The sequence below is a fragment of the Symphalangus syndactylus genome, chromosome 17 (genome assembly GCF_028878055.3).
Source record: "Symphalangus syndactylus isolate Jambi chromosome 17, NHGRI_mSymSyn1-v2.1_pri, whole genome shotgun sequence".
Classification (NCBI taxonomy): Eukaryota; Metazoa; Chordata; class Mammalia; order Primates; family Hylobatidae; genus Symphalangus; species Symphalangus syndactylus.
This window is the reverse complement of record NC_072439.2, coordinates 45,690,902-45,708,104: the sequence shown is the minus strand read 5'-3', so window position 1 is coordinate 45,708,104 and position 17,203 is coordinate 45,690,902. Positions and strand designations below refer to the sequence as shown.

The 17,203-nt window shown below is 34.8% G+C and overlaps 1 protein-coding gene across 5 annotated transcripts in view; it reads left to right on the top strand.

Moving 5' to 3' along the window:
• The window catches only part of NELL2 (neural EGFL like 2), a 447,696-nt gene that overhangs the window by 339,440 nt on the left and 91,053 nt on the right, over positions 1-17,203 (top strand). For all 5 annotated transcript variants that reach the window (XM_055246787.2, XM_055246786.2, XM_055246790.2 and 2 more), the window contains 2 exons: positions 6,595-6,717; positions 10,302-10,397. In XM_055246787.2, the coding sequence (XP_055102762.1) occupies positions 6,595-6,717; positions 10,302-10,397 (219 nt within the window). The remainder of the gene's footprint in view (positions 1-6,594; positions 6,718-10,301; positions 10,398-17,203) is intronic.

Here is a 17,203-nt window from a genome sequence, read left to right as displayed (position 1 = left end):
AAAGAAGTTGTTCCACTGAAGTAGATAATAGGCAACTAATTTTTCTTGAGTGTCCTTATTATTGCAAGCAATTTTACTTTCATCCTTTAAATTTATTCTTCACAACTGCTTTTTCATGTAGATCCTAATTTCCTCATTTTAAACTTAGAAAGCTTAGCTAACTTTCTCAGGTCCAGAGAACTGGGATAAAATGTCATCTAAAACCAAACCTGTCTGGAAATTAGAATATGTACTGTATACACTGCCTCCCTGTTATTGTTCATTACAATAGTACGTAATTTTCTCATTTTTTCTACTTTACCTTTCAAATTTAGTTGTGGTCCTACTACAGCATAGTTGATCAAGGACACTTAAAATCATCTAATGAATTATAACACGATGTTTTCATATATCAGACTGTTAAACATCTGTGAAAGGGAAGGAAGGAAGAAGGGAGAAGGAAGGAAGGAGTACCACTTTTTTCTTATAGACCTAAAACCAGAAATTGTGGAGTTGTAATATAGAACATTCTTTAAACTCAGCTTGTACTCATTTTGGAAAGATCTGCAGTATAGTAATTATACTGTGAAAGTACTGAGGTGCTATTTACAAGTTCAGAGAGTTGTTTAGTATACTAGGAGAGAGAGAGAGTATATTTTATCTGAGGATTCACAGTTGTTGCCATTCTTTTTGGAATAAAGCAAGAAGTCTCAGTATTGCAGATCTGTGGGCTGTGTGATTTGGATGCTCTTCACAAACCAGTGCAGGTCACTACATATTTGCTTTGGTGGGGACACTTACAAGTGACGCTTATGGATGGACTTTGGTAAAACCCATTGATATCTTAAGCAATCTAGTCTACAGAAATATTAGAGGAAAATGACTAAGCAGCCGTACATTTTTTAGATAAACCATCCCTTTAAACATGTAGTTTGATACTGTTGTTATAAGCTACTCAAGAGCAATCCATACCTCTTCTATGGGCTTCTCCGCTCCAAGACTCATTTAGCATTACATCTAAGGGAGCTTTTTCTCAGGTTTCTAGTAATCAAATGACAGGTCCAACTGGAGGTTGGTTGTCACTATGTTTAGGGCCATATCCTGCTACAATCTAAGAGATAATTTACTTATGTGAAATTTATATTCCAGAAAACACTTGGGTTAGAGAAAGTGAAGCAGCTGTCTTTGTGAAACTTGCACCTATATGTTACTATAGCTGCTGTTTTTCCCACATTTTTAAATTTGAGCAGAAGAGGAGAAGATGCAAGATAAGCAATATATTTCCTGTGGCAGGAGAAATACATTAGAGAAGAAAGCTTCTCTGAGGGTAGTGGGCTGACTATGAAGGTGTATTATGTTCTGTTACCAGAAGAGCAGAATCTAGTATATAAAGGTGTCAGCTAAAGGATCTAGGATATTGCTGGTAGAATGAAGCAGAATTATCCAGCACAATGCACAGTGTTTCTAGGGCCTGACCGTGGTGTTAGAGGAGAAGACTCTCAGACATTGGAGGTGTCTATTTACCAAACTGATTTAATGTTGAGCTTCAAGAGACTTTTAAGTGCGGCAGTTGGTGCTACAGTCTAAGTTCTGTTAGCTGGTTACTTTGTTTGGCAGGGATTTGAACCTGAACATGTTGTTATCATCCTTTTCTTTTAAAAACTTATTTCTACCTTGTGAAACTGTGGGTTTTAGTATGAACAGAAAGTGATATCTGTCCTCTGCCTTAAGAAGTGCTATAATTCTAATAAGACTCCTTTTAGACGGTGTTTTTAAAGAGGTATAAAATATAGTAAAGAGATGATAACGTCCTAATTGTAAAGCAGCAGAAGACTTCACATACAACAAAAAGACATTAAACTGTGTAAACATTAGAAACTTCTGGATAATTATAAAGAAGAACACTAGAATAAAAAAGGAGTAGATTGGGAAAAACACAAGCATTAAATATGTTGGGCAATCAATTACATAGCAATCAATAGCCTGAATTTTGGAGTCAGATGTAATTCACAACTCTCCTGTTTACTAGCTGTGTGTTCTTGGGCAAGCCATTTAGCCTTTCCAAGTCAAGTTTAATTTTCTGTAATGATAATGTTTTTAGTTAATATAAGGATTAAATGAGATAATATATGTAACAAAGTATGTGGTATGTAGTAAGCACTGAATTGTAGCTATGATTATTATAAATTATTCAGTGTGATTCAAATTTATAAGGGCCTCGAGATTCCAAAAACCAAAGAGACAAAGTATATGAATGGTGTTTTTAACTGGGAATCTGCACCTGCCCTCACCAACACATGTAAAAAAAAAATCCATGTCAAATTCTTTGTTCTCCAAGAAGTCATTCTTGGATTCCTATCTGACCCAACCAGATCCTCCCTTGATCTCTTTCAACCCTCTGTAAGTGTGTTTACTCCTCTACTTTAGCAATTTCTCATAATGAAACCATTTACTAAAGCTTTGTGTTTTTTTCTTATGTCTTCAACTAAACTGTAAGCTTTTTGAAGGCTTTTAACTTTATAATCATTTTTAACCCCCAGATATTCCAATACTAAATACATATTGAAGAAAAATATACTAAATTGAATTTAAATGTAAATGCATTTAAATGATGGCTTTTCACTTCTATTTTCTGAAGTATTTGCATTTTATATTATACTGAAATTTTTGAACAGAACATGGATTATGTTCTATTGTACATCTATTTTGAAATCACAGTGAGGAAAGCTATGTGAATTTTAGAGCAGCTGGTTTGTTTCTAGGTAGCACATTCATTCTGCAAACAGCTCAATATGAATACCAAATTTAAACCTCATCTTAAGTCCATGTTATTATGACTGATGACACTGTTGGATATGGAATCTTAAAATGATTTTAGATACATTAGCATACCCAGGTTGACTTAGGGGTTAATCAGTGAAAGCTAAGTATTATTGTTATACATAACATCTGCATTTAGATGCATCCGAGTGTGTATATTATTACTTTTTTTTCCATGGAGGAACTTTACTATATTGTGCCTCATCACTAGTATGAAATCAGGTTTACATTGTATGCAGAACAAAGAAATTATGATACACAGGAAAAAATCTTTTCAACTATCACTATACAATTATAGATTTATATATAATGTTTCCTAGTGATTGACATCCAAATTACTTTTTAGTATTGTTGAGTGATGGTGTCTTCCTTCGATATATTTTTCTTTTTTTCATTTCATTTAAAATTCAAATTCATAGACACAACGAATAATTAAAATCTGATTAAAATAACCGTGTGCTGATATTTTTGATGAAGAGGAGCTAGGACGTGATGCATTTGATTTCACTTCCAGCTGTTGGTTGGATTGTCGTATCATATAAACAATGAAATTTTTACTGAGGAGATGAAGATAGCATTGAGTCTTATAGATTGGATATTCCAAACATCAGATCTGAATGTCTGCCTTTCAGTATATGAGACATAAACCTTGAAATTTATTCACTATTACATCCTGACATGCTCTTCTTAAACACTGGAACATAATATTGATTTAAATTTTACCTTAGAATTTCCTTCCTTATTCTATTTAATTTTACTTACTATATATTGGAAGTGTTGGAGGAAGTACTAGAAATGGAGAGGCGAACTAGTGATTTGATGGTGGAGTCCTCAGGGAAGTGTGAGTCAGAGAAAGGATGAGAAATTGACATTTGACCAAAACTGGAAATGGAACACCAATAATTATCTATTTATTGAGATGACTTTACAGAATATTTGCTTGTTGCTTCATTTATATTCTGTTTTTGTGAAGGATTATCAAATCTTCTTTGAGACTACAGTCATTTAAAAAGGGTTTTCTTAAGCTTACAGTTTACATTAGTTCATAAATTGTGGCTATAACCAACATTATTTTAAGTAGTGTGAAAAGATTTAAAGTGATAGTGTAAAGGAATTAATATTTTCTGTTTTCAAAAGATGTGCTAATATCTTAATTAATATTTGAAATATCCAAAATCAAATAAAACTGCACCGTAGTAAAATCAATGTGAAAAAACAGCTCGGATTTTTAAGAGCTCTGTGTTTGGCATGTAGTCTACAATTGAGCAAACTGGGATTGTCTTGAATGATGGGAAAGGAAGTAGTTCCTATCTTGCCCCATCTATTCATTCAATCATTTATTTAAGAAACATTCTTTGAATGTTTAAATGAGATACAAAGAAAAATACAAAATTCTGGTCTAAAAATTCACAGTCCCAGAGTGGAGCTTAAGAATGGAGAACTAAAGAGAAATGGACATAAAATTACAATAAAAGAGAATAATAGAACCTTGTATATGGTGTTAGGGAAAATAGATAGCAGCCCCTAACTCTGTAGGAGGGGGAGACTAAGGTATCTTCGCACAATACATGACATTTTATTGTAATGTTTAAAAATGGTAAGTGTTTTCCAGGAGAATCTGTGGGGAAGGACACTTCAGTCACAGGGAACTATTTATATTTATATTTATATTTATATTTATATTTATATTTATATTTATATGTAAAGGCATGGATGCATTTAAAGCCTTCAGAACTGTATTTGCCTTTGAATTGCCTAGGAGCCCTCTTTCTCATTTCAGTACCCATGAGAGTAAATGAAAACAGAGGAAACCAGGTCCCAGATTGTGTAATTATTTAGCGTTTATTGAACATTATCATGCTAGATGCTAAACTGAATCTTGTTAGGTCCTTTCTCTACTCGGTGAGTATGGTCTAATTAAAAAGACAACCAAGGCAGGGATTAAAACAGCATCAAATCAATCAGCAGCTCTCTTTTAAGGGCCTACGGCTGTCCATATAGAGATTTATAGCTTAACTGCGGCACTTTGAATTGCACTGGGAAGGAAATTGGCAGCAGGTGCAAACTTCATTCAAAGTGTAGATTTATTTGGCTTGAGGCAGCAGAACCCAAAGGTAGGTGGGCTGCCCATTCTAGCCCTTCTGAAATTTTATGGTGGTCCAAGGGTAGCCTCAGTTAGGAGACCCATGTGTAATCCAGCTCTTTTTTAAGCTACCAGTAGTAAGCATGAATTTATAAAAACTATGAAATGTTCTGTGATACTAGATAATAAGGGTGGAATTTTGTACAATTTTGGGTTATTCAGCCAGGAATTTGGAAAATAATATATCCATTTGTGCAGTTCTAGAACCTTGGTGATTGAAATCTTTCTTTCCTCTAAAGGATTATTGGGAATAATCTCTAAGAATGTAGTTACAGGGTTATAATTAAAGCTATCATAACCTTGTGCTTATATAGAACGAGACATAAAATGCCATAGCAAAATGATAATTTTTATTTTTTAAAAATAAAACGGAGGGCATTTTATTTTAGTAGTTGAAGTTAAGTGATTTTAGTCTAATCTTAACTGTATATGCCAAAGACAATTTACAGATATTACAAGTTACAGATCTGTTATGCCAAAGACAAGTTACAGATATATTACCATTATAATGTCTGGAATACAGAGTTCTAAAGTAAAATCAAACATTTCATTGCTTTCATGATTTATATCACGTGAAATTAATGGCTCAATCAATGTAATTTATCAAAATGTATGTTTTGTTTTAGGCCTGAATAATATTCATGTAAGAGACTGAGTACTAAGTAGTGCCACTGTAGGGATTTTAGATGGCTGAACTAATTTGTGTGCATTTTCTCACATATTGCATTTCCTCCTCATCTTTATTTTGATGTTAGATTTGTTTGCTTTCTCATGTTCACTGTATTTATTCCTTACATTTACATCTTTGCTGAATGCTGAGCTAGAATTCTGAAGTTACTTGATATTCCTGTGAACTTGGGCAGGCTACTTAAACACTCTGAGCCACCGTTGAGTCACCTTGAAAATGGTTACAATGATATTGGTTCTGCCTCTCCCACAAGGGTGCTGTAAGGATCAAGTAATTCAATGCTTTGCAGAGTTACATGTTATAAGCAGTTAGAGTAGATACTATATTGATTACATATTCTAAAGTTTGTATTTGCACATACTACAAAAGCAAGTTTGTCTTTTAATAGATTTGTGCTGCTTTCTTTGCAGAGTGAGGGAACTTTAAGAGATCAAAGATTCCCCAGACAGTTTGCATAAGTATCTTTAGGCTTGGAAGTGTGGCTGCAAGTGTTAACGGCAGGCACCTAACTCCTAGAACTTCAGCTTTATTATCCTACAGGTCATGACTTACAAAGCAATACAATTTCACATCTTCCCTGTCATTGTTCACATGCTACAGGGATGAGTTAGGTGACAGATTTATTTCATGAGAGTAATTCCCCAAATATTAACTGTATACAGCTGACTTTGTAGTCTACTTCTAGAATTAATCCTCATCTTTGCCTCCCCTCTCTATTTCTTGCAACTATTGGTAGGCCTTTTGTCCAAATGATTTTGCATTCGATGTTTGTGAATGTGTGAACTTGTATGTACATCAAGAGGAGTATACAATACTTCAAAATCTGAGCCTTTCTGTAATTTATAATTGGTTATGTCTGTGATTGAAAGAATTCACCATGCAATAACCAAGAGTGAAGGTGTAGTTTAAAATATATTAGCTTTGGAAATATAACTGAGTAACAAAATTGTATTCCTCATTTCAGAACATGATGAGTGTATCACAAATCAGCACAACTGTGATGAAAATGCTTTATGCTTCAACACTGTTGGAGGACACAACTGTGTTTGCAAGCCGGGCTATACAGGGAATGGAACGACATGCAAAGGTAAAAGGTTTAAATGCCAGTGCCTCTTCCATTATGTATAATGCAATCCATCTCTACCTTCCTCTACCCCTTATCATTACTGTTATGTACATTCCAGGTACTTCCTACAGACATTAAAAGCTTTGGTGTGTGGCTCATAGTCTTTCCCTCAGGTCTGGACATCCTCCTGCGTTACTTCAGTGTTTAAGTGACCAAACCATTCAGCTCCTTTGACCTAATGTTCCTTGACCTTAGCCACAGTGGTTTTCATCTCTGTTCCTTTCTAGCAAACCCACACCCATCACTACATCCTGGGCATTTTTGTGGAGAACTGCTCCATCTTGGAAATCTTAAACTTCAACATTCTATTGTCTAATCCCAAGTTCTTCTTCCAGTTTGCTCAGTCTGTTCTTTCTACACCTTTAGATCTTTAATTTCGTTGATACTTCCTTTTCGTCCAGTTTAGCACTCTCCCAGCTTCAGATGTTTCTTTTTGAGCCCAGACATGCGTATATCATCATAGCTGTTTTTCTGGCAGCGTTGTCAACCTATTTGTTATGCTACCATGTGAATCAACTCCATTTTGAGTCAGTAGGACAGTTTTTTTTGTTTTGTTTTGTTTTGCTCTCTTGTGAGCTGTCGGACGCTACTGTGGAAGATTAATTAACCATGAATATTGATTCTCTACATGTTATAGTTTCCTATTTTAGCTTGTTTGTTAATGCCGATTGATCGTTCTTTTAAATGTCCCGTTGAAATCAGATTTCTTTTTCCATCAGTAGACAATACAATTGTAGTTCACCACAATCCATTAACTCACCTTTTCCCCCGCTGTCCTCTTTCCCTCCTACCTCCTAAGGGGAAATAGAAGACCTTTTTGGAAATTCTATAAACTCCCGTAGTATAACATTTACATCCCTTATAATGCCAAATGATTTATCCAATTTAGGCATTTTAAGCTTCAAAACTGCTGATTTCTCAAATATACTGTGTCCTTTATCTCAGAGTTCACTAAAATCTGTTTGCTTTGATATGTGTCTGTGTGAGGTAGGAAAGAACAAGGAATAGTTGTTAATGCAGTGTCTTATGAGGATGGGTCTTCAGGCCTGGTCTACAAAAATACACTGTAGCCAGAGATGGGTGGGCCAGAGGATTACCTTGATTTTCAAAACTCCATGGAAATCACTAGTGTAGGTCATTTTGAAAAAGGCCTAATTATTTGGGGATCCAAATCCCACAAAAATTTGCTTGGAAAAACTAAACAAATCCTGAGAAAAGCTAGACTTTTAGAATGTAAAGTATAGTACAGCAGTTCCCTCTTACCCACAGTTTTGCTTTTCATGGTTTTAGTTACCCATGGTCAAATGCAGTCTGCAAATGTTAAATGGAAAATTCTAGAAAAAAACAATTCTTAAGTTTAAAACTGTGCACCATTCTGAGTAGCATGATGAGATCTCTCACTGTCCAGCCTCATGCCACCTGGGATGTGAATCATCCCTTTGTCCAGTGTGTCCACACTGTCTGCAACTAGCCACCATTAGTCACTTAGTAGCCTTCCCGATTATCAAATACACTGTTGAGGTATCACAATGCTTGTATTCACATAATCCTTATTTTCACTGGGCTTGGTGGCTCACACCTGTAACCCTAGCAGTTTAGGGGGCCAAGGCAGGTGGATTGCTTGAGTCTAGAGTTTGAGACCAGGCCAAAAAACAAACAAAAACAAAACAAAACAAAAAACGATCACCATGTACAAAACCTAACTCAAAATGGGTAAAACAAAAACAAGTAATTTTTATTTTACTGTTAATGGCCCCAAAATGCAACATAATTTACCTATTTTATTATAAATTACTGTTGTTAATCTCTTACTATGCATAACTTATACTTTAAACTTTATCACAGTATGTCTGTATAGGAAAAATATATATATACGTATATATATATATACATATATATGTATATATATATATGCAAAAATAGATTTCTGTGCTGTCTGATGTTTCAGGGATCCACTGGGGATCTTGAAATGCATTTCCAATGCATGAGTGGAGACTACAAAATAACTAAGTCCTTAGGACTTCCCCCAAATCACCTGAATGTTCTGAGAGTTTGCTTAGGCTTAAGGTTTCATCTAGGAAGCCTAAAGCTTTTCTCTTATTTTCTGCTTGATTCCAATTCCTATTTAGTATGAAGAATAAAGTTCATATAATAAAGAACTCTGAAAATTATGAACAGATGCAGACAGATAATTCTTGTATTTGAAAGAAGGAGAACTTTCGAGGATCTATAAATTCCTTCTGGAAGTTAGGACTACAGGTTGCCCGAATAAAGACTGTTCAGTTCCTGTATATATCTTTGTTTGGAATGGGAAAAATCTGAGAGATAAGTAGATTAAATGTAGGAGCTGAATGAATCATTGAGTTCTGTGCAGTATCAACAGGCTGCAACCTTGCAAATTACTCCAGTGAAAATATGTACATGGTCTGGCACACACATTATCACTTATGAGGTTTAAACCAAAGAAGCCAAATGGACTTTTTGGGTCCATTTCTTTAACTCATCACTAGAATTTCAGATTTCTACATTTTATTACTCTGAAAAAGTGTATTCTACCTAACTAGAGGAAGCACATGCCAGAAAACTATAGAAAAAACTTTTGCCTTAATGCCGGGAACAAGCTGGTTTAATTCACTCATTATAGATTTTGTCAGGCTGAGGAAGCAGCTGCTGAGCCTTACAGAACCAAAGAATGAGCCAAAGAGGAAATAAAAGCTTCTAAAGGGGGCTCAGTCTCATCCATCTTGTTTTTCTCTTCTTCTCCTGTTGTACTCACTTGTCTTGCTCTTCTCCTCTTCTTTTATGCACTTCTTCGAAGACAGCACATTTCAAGAGATCGCCCTTGCAATGGTACAGATGTTGGCTCCCCTGCAATAGTTCAGCTTCCTACTCACAGAACAACTTGCCTCATTCCCAAAACCACTCTAATAAAACAGGTCATATAGTGTCTTTGCCCTTGATCCTGGATTCTGACCTATCCTTAGCAGAGGAATTTAAGAGTCTCCCTGAAGACCACTCTAAGGAATATTTGTTACTATTGGTTAATTCATTACCAGGACCCGCTTACAAATTTTTGAAGGATGGAGCATTTCCTACTATCTTGGCACTTTGGCTAGGGTGCAAAATGGTCAGAGCCTCATGGAATTTAACCATTTCCTGTTTCATGGTCTCGTTCTTCAGATGGTGATTTGCTCCATCTAGTATAGCTGCCATTTTCAGGTTTATTTTCAAGGTGGATTGTTACAATGAGAAGAAATCTGAATTTTAATGTACTTCCTATTGTGTAAATTTGCTGTTTGTTGTTCAAATAAATTTCAGTATTTTGTTTTCAGGTTGAAATACTTCTTTAACATTGGAAAGAGTACTGTTTTACAAGTTGCGTTGAAGTTTCTTACATGTATGGGAAATATTACATGAAAACAAAATTAAAATAGCTTTTATAATTTGATATTCACATCTCCAAGGGGATAATGAAGAGCTAGGTTTGGAGTTTATTAAACTACTTACTTCTAAAGTGCTAAAATCATGTATCTGAATTATTTTAGCGTTTTGCAAAGATGGCTGTAGGAATGGAGGAGCCTGTATTGCTGCTAATGTGTGCGCCTGCCCACAAGGCTTCACTGGACCCAGCTGTGAAACGGGTAAGAATATCATTTCATCTTCTAGAAAATGAATTTTTATGCCAATGCATAAAGTAATCCATGAGGAAAATAATGTTTCAAGTTTCAAGTGGGCTCTCAAAGCGTGGAGCTATTAATAAGGAAGTGATAGGAGGGAGGAGGCGGGAAGTTTCAGTGATGCATTTCATTGTGTGATTCCCCAAAGTCACTCTAAAAAGGTTTGCAGCTATTATAACTAGACGCATATTGAACTTTTCAGAAACATGTGTGGAATTACCCAGGATTTTATGACTTCATAATTCATTTTACTCATTTGGAATCCATTTTTACTGGAATCCATATGACTATATTAAAGCCTAGATTTCAAGCTTCTGGCCAACTCAGTGCCAAGAATCACCTGCATCCACAATTAGGAATTTTTAATAAATTTTTATCTGGCCCTTTAATTATTCATTAATAATTATTTATCTGGAAAATAATTAAAGTTTTCTACTCAATTATTTCTCATCCAGATCCATTCTGAACTTACTCTTTCTGATGGATGTGAATATTAAAAACTTTAAAAATTATTTTAAAAACAATATATAGTCTACATATAACTTATAACCCTAAAGTAAAATACTTTGTCCAATGAAAAACACACCTTGGGAATTTAAAAAAAAGTTTTGAATATTAAGTCCTAATTAAAATCATACTAGTAGTGGTTTTGGTTGCATTGGGTTCAGTGGGTTCCAATAGGGATGACCTCAGAGAATCAGGTTATTCTTCCTAAAAGAAAGCTTCTGCCACTGGCAATTGACAGTTGTCTTCTCATATTGCTTTTCATAAATCTCAATGCAATAGATATGGTACATGCTCTGCGTCTATTCCACTTGCAGAGTCATCTGGCTTAATAAAAACACTGATTTACCAGAATATGAGACAGAAAATGTTCTGCTCCATTTGGGAAGTGAACATTTTACTGAATAGAATCTGCTACTGTGCACAGAAGGATGCTCACAAAAGGACTTACATCACTACATCATCTCTTTCTATAAGTACTGCTAAGTGGTGTTTTTCAAACTTCAGTGACTGATTTCAAAAGTCTGTGACAGACAATGCATAGTGTCTATCTTTGATATGTAGGATTCTTTCTTAAGGGGATCATTTCCTAAATCAGAAGCTCCCTAAATTTATTGTGCATGAGAGTCACCTATAGAGATTGATAACTTGTTAGAAATACAGGTTTTTAGTGACTACCATATGATATACTAAATCAAATCAGGCACCTCTACTGCAATAGTCCTCTCATATTTCTATGGCATGCTCTCCACCAGTTTGCCCCTACACATCAAGGTGCACTGTGGACCTCCTGCACATCAACACCTCTGGTCACAAGGCTTCCTGAATACAATATTTTTGTGCCACTTCTGGTACAGAGGCTGGATACAGAAATACTGGCTTTTTCAGGACATTTCAATGGTGTGAGGATAATGGTGTGGAATTTTGAAATAAAAGCTGTCCCAGAAAATCTGGGATGAATAGTGGCCATGCACAATCCTGCACAGGATTCTTCCACTAGGAAAAAATATCACAAGATTGTAGAAATCTGGAATGGCATAAAATTAATACTGGCAATGTAATATTTAAGACTGGAGTTAAAAATAACCCAAGAGAACATGTATCTATCTCTATTTCATTATCCTTGAACTTTCAGTCTGTAAGAAGACAATCCCAGACTGATTCTAAATAGCTGTCTGTAGCAGCCAAGGGCTTTGAGAACAGATGTGGACTCAAAATTTAGTTGTACTGTTTCTATGTTATGTTGCCTTGGGCAAGTTACTTAACTTCCCTGTGTGTTGTACCCTTTATACATCACCTTACTCTTCGCTATTCTCTTCTAAGGCAGCTATTATCTGTATTTGCATACAGAAATACTGGGTTCAGGGTGTTTAATTTTTTTTTCATAGCGTCAGAGTTAGAAGCTGATACAAAGATCATTCTGCTCCCAAATCCGGGCTTTTATTCAGTGCATCCCAGTATGTTTCTTTGGGGGCCTTAAATCCAAAGACTTCAGTCTGAACTCATTATCTCCTCCATGATTTATGCCTCACCACTCATCGTCCTCCACCAAAACCTGAATCTTCATTTCTTCCTTCCTTACTAGTTTATTTCAGTGAATAGCCGCCTTATCCACCAAGTCTTCTAAGCCAGTCATCAGGGAACAATTTCTCTCTTGTCCTCTTCCACATCCAGTCAAATCCTTTTGATTCCTTGTCTTTACCAGGGTCCATTTTTTCTGTTCTGGTCAGTGCTACAGTTGTTGGGGACTTTCAGGTTTGTCTCTGGCTAGTCCAGTATCCACAGAATAACAGAGCACAAATCTGATCATATCACTCCAGACTGAAGAAAAACTTTCATGTTCCCCATTGCCCTCAGGATAAAGGCCACATTTTTAACATGATAAATAAGGCCCTTCATGATTTGGCCCTGCATATCCACCCAGCTTTACCCTTTTGTCCTTCTGCCGTCTCACTTCATTCCCACCCCCAGGCAGTGAATCTCATGAGGGTACAGGGTGTATCTTATTTGCTTTTGTATCATCACGAAACAGTATAAGGCCTGCCCCTTAGTAGTTGTTCCATAAATATTTGGTGAATAAATAAATGCACACATGAGTGATCAATTAAATGATGAAGAAAAAGATGGTGTGGCTGTGTCCGTATTTGCTGGACTTTTTTGAATGTTAGTTGAAGCTTTCAGAGTTATCTAGTTCTGTACTATCATATGGCAGATATGGCACAGAGAGGTGAAGTAGCTTATATAGGTGTTTCATTGTTGATCCAGATCTGCATTCTAGAACTTGGGTCTTCTGATTTCTAGCCCAGTGTTTCTCTTTTCCTTCCTTCCCCTTTCTCTCACTCCTTCCTCTTTCCTTGCTTCCTTCCCTTTCTTTCTCTCTCTCTCTTTCCTGTCCTGCCTTCCTCCCTCCTTCTCTTTCTTCCTTTCTTCTTGCTTTCCTTTTTTTTCTTATGCCATGCTTCGTCCCAGGAATTCATCATACCATCATCCTTCATCAGGTCTGTGCCATTTGTTATGCCACCTTCAACTGCCAAGTAACCCTGTTGTCTTTAACAGTGAAGACTGTGGCAGTTTTTCTCTCCAAAGTTAAAGGATGCTTCCAGATTGACAAAATTTCCAAGTATAGGAAAGGCCTAAATTTGGCCTGCTAGTGTTGGATGCTGCCTGATAGCTTAGAAAGGAAATTGTTGTGCAGCCCCAGTGGCCATCTGCTGAGCCATCACAGTGGAATCACTGAGGATGAAATAATAGGATTTACTTGCTTTTTGAAATCTTAATGTGTCTTGCACTTACCACCCCTTGTTCCTTTAGTTGAAGTCTCTTCTGAAACACCCTCCCCTCATTTCTGTTTCCGCATCATGTGTATCTTAGTAGGAATGGTTGCAATGTGTATGATTTTTACTGAGCGAAATTAATTTTTTATGGACTTCTTTTTTCACCACTGTATAAAATCACCCACATATACAGCATAACTTCATTTTTAATTAAATATCCTAATATTCCATCAGGTGTTTAACTTGGATTTAGCAGGGTGATTGTTTCTTGGGTAACTCAATAAAATGTATTAGAAAGCTAAAGCTATGTGCCAAGGTTTACAGCTTTATCACTGCCATATTGTATTTATTACAGAATTGCTAAACCTCAGCAAACATGTGTCTGATGATCTAATTAATATGTAAAGCTGTCCTATTATACTAAAAGCAAATCTTTCAGTAATGATTTAAAGCATAACTCTAAAAGATTTGACAGTCCCCTACAAGCAACTGCTGACTTAAATCAAATTAAAATATTTATAACTGGGAAAAAGTTGGTAACAAATGGCAAAGCTGAAAAAAAATTGCTGCAGTATCAAAGAAGAGATCAGACATTTTGATGATAAATGCTTTTTTTTTCTGTGCAAATAATGGATTTCTTAGCCACATATCAAAACATAAGATGAGATTTTAATTATTTTAGTGAGTTGTTGAATGAATATAAATTTAAGTTGCACCCCTAAGTGTTTTTGTAGCTTTTTAATATGTGTTGTTTCAAAATGACAAAAATGAAGCATGAGGCCTACATGAGTGTTGCTTTACTTCAAAAGTAACTTCAAATGGATTGAGGTTGGTTGATTTTTTTAAAGTTTATTTTATTACTGTTATAGTATAGATAATAGAAATTATTTGTGTTAGAAAAATGTTATCTTGCTAGTTATATCCAAAGTTAGCATTTATTATTAATGTCAAACTATTACATTTCCTGGTATGGCTGAATTAGCACATTTTCCTCATAAAAGGTATATGTTGATTTCATTAATATTTGTTTTTTTAAGGCATATTTTTTCCAGAAATATGTATAAATGTATATCATTTTTACACATGAAGTCTAAAAAAATTCAGAAGCAAGAGAAAATTCTCAGAACAGTTGGGACATGGCATACCTTTTCTTACCAACATGACTCACAGTGGAAATACATTACCAAAATATATATCTTTATGTGAGAAAAGAGGAGAAATTGAGAAGAAAATCTGAGACAATTTGATAAAAAATAATTTAAAAAGAAAGAAAAACTGTAGATACATCTGCTTTACCAATAAGAATTTTTTAGTTTTATTTTGAATTTATTCTGCTCTATCTGAACAAATGCAAATTTCATGTACACAAATCATTAAATATACTTTATTATAATAAAGACAATTCGGAATTAAGGAAGCTTTGCTTCTAGTTCTTTATTGTCTTATTAAATTCAGTTTTCTGAATCTTAATTTTACAAGGGAAGATCTGCGAAGTAGCTCATTGGGTAGCTTTTGCAAAGTGGGCACATACTCATGGAGGGTTCTGTTGATCGGCCTAAGGGTTCTACACTCATGCTCACTAGACACATCTGATCTTGAAACTGTCTGCAGTGATAAAAGTGATTCAATTACATTTCACAAATGAATGTGTTTTAATGAACTTTGTATGAATTAGGGGTGTAGATACTAATGATTCTTTTTCTGTTATAAAATGAACAAATAAAACAACAAACAAAAAGCACTCTCACCAAAGGCTTTCTGACTGTACCCTGCTTGAGTTGGCTTAAATACTTAAGACTGACTTCTCTTTATGTTGGTGATCCTTAATCTGTTTCAAATAAGATTTTAATTGCTTAATGTTATGCCAAACCCCAGTTCTCCTTGAAGAATTTAACGTAGTGGTCAAGAACACAAAAATTGAAGTCAGAGAAACATTGGCCTGAGAACTAGTTCTATTACGAACCAGCTATGTGACCCTTTTCATGTTATTTCATTTTTTTCTATGCCTTAATTTGTGCATGTAGAAAATAAAGATGATAGTAATATCTATCTCATGGGTTTGTTCTGGAGATTAAATGAAGTAAGGCACATAGCAACATGTTGAAGACTTGGTAAGCACTCAATAAATGACACCTGATATGTTGATTTTGTAAATTTTAAGTTGAACTGTAAATAAACTTTTATAGACAGAACTGTTTGAGACTCTTTGACATCCTTGAGTTAGCTGGAGATGCCCTGAGATGTTATAAGAGAAAGGTTAAGAGCAATAAAGTATTCTAGTTTTCTTGATTCATTCATAAACCAGTTTTAAGTATAATTTTACTGTACTTTAGTGGTTTAAAATGTTTAATTTAGTGATTTGCATTCTGTACATTTGCTTAAAATTGCTTTATTTTTGTCCTAATGCAAACTTTAAAAATTAATCTTTTATGAAAATATAAATCTTTGTGTTATTCAAAAAGTAGTCAAAATCTCAAAGTCATTCTTCCAAGTCTTTCAGGTTAATTGGAAAAAATCTAACTCACTCTATATATCAGTCATGTATAATAGATAACAACTATGATGGGGAAATTTTTCAGACTCTTTTGTTGTAAGGCCTACCTAATTAATACTGGAAATGAGGACACATCATGGAGAAAATGTAAGAGGAAAAAAATAGCTTTCAAGCTGTTAGAGAGCAGGTCTCCAAGAAAAAGAAAAAAGCCAAGTGGAATTAGTTGGGAATTTGGAAAAGATCTTCAGTTTCATTTTAAAAATATTATTTTTTTAATAGATCATTTTTGTATATTAACTTGTATTGTGCCTTTGAATTCCCAGGATCCCTATTCCCTCTTATTTTTTTATTTGAAGCTAGCCAAATGGAGTCACTTTTAAGATAGTTGTTTAACTTTGTTTTAAAATTAATTAATTGAATATTAATATTTTGAATAAACATTATATATACATTGTATAAAATTTAAAAGTACAAAGAGCATATAATGAAAAGTAAATTTCCTTTATAGTTATTTCCCAACCATTGCTTTTTCCCTTAACAAAATATCCTGGAAATCATACCATAGATAAGTCCTTGTTAGACAGAGTAGTTCAAATAGGAAAGCTGAGGCTTTCTGCCATTCAAATAGCAGACTTTTAATTTGTAAAAGTCTGGGTGTCAGTAGGAATACATGTCTTAGGGCCAAGATCTTTCTCTTTCTGGGGGGTACCCTCATATGTTGGCTGAGAATGTTCTGCAATTTTCTCATTCATAAATTCTCATTTTTTTATATAGATAAGATGATGAACTTCTATTGATCAGAAGTATAATCGGGGGAGGCATAAATTTAATATGCTGGAGAAACGTTGTTGAATGCAACCTTTTATTTATACTGAAATTGTTTTTTTTTTTTTTTGCATTCTGTTCCTCCCTTATTTGTTTCATTTCTTTCTTCTGAAGGGTATATTTTAGTACTCTCTTAGAGCGGTTCTATTAGTGGCCAACTCCTGGGTATAGAA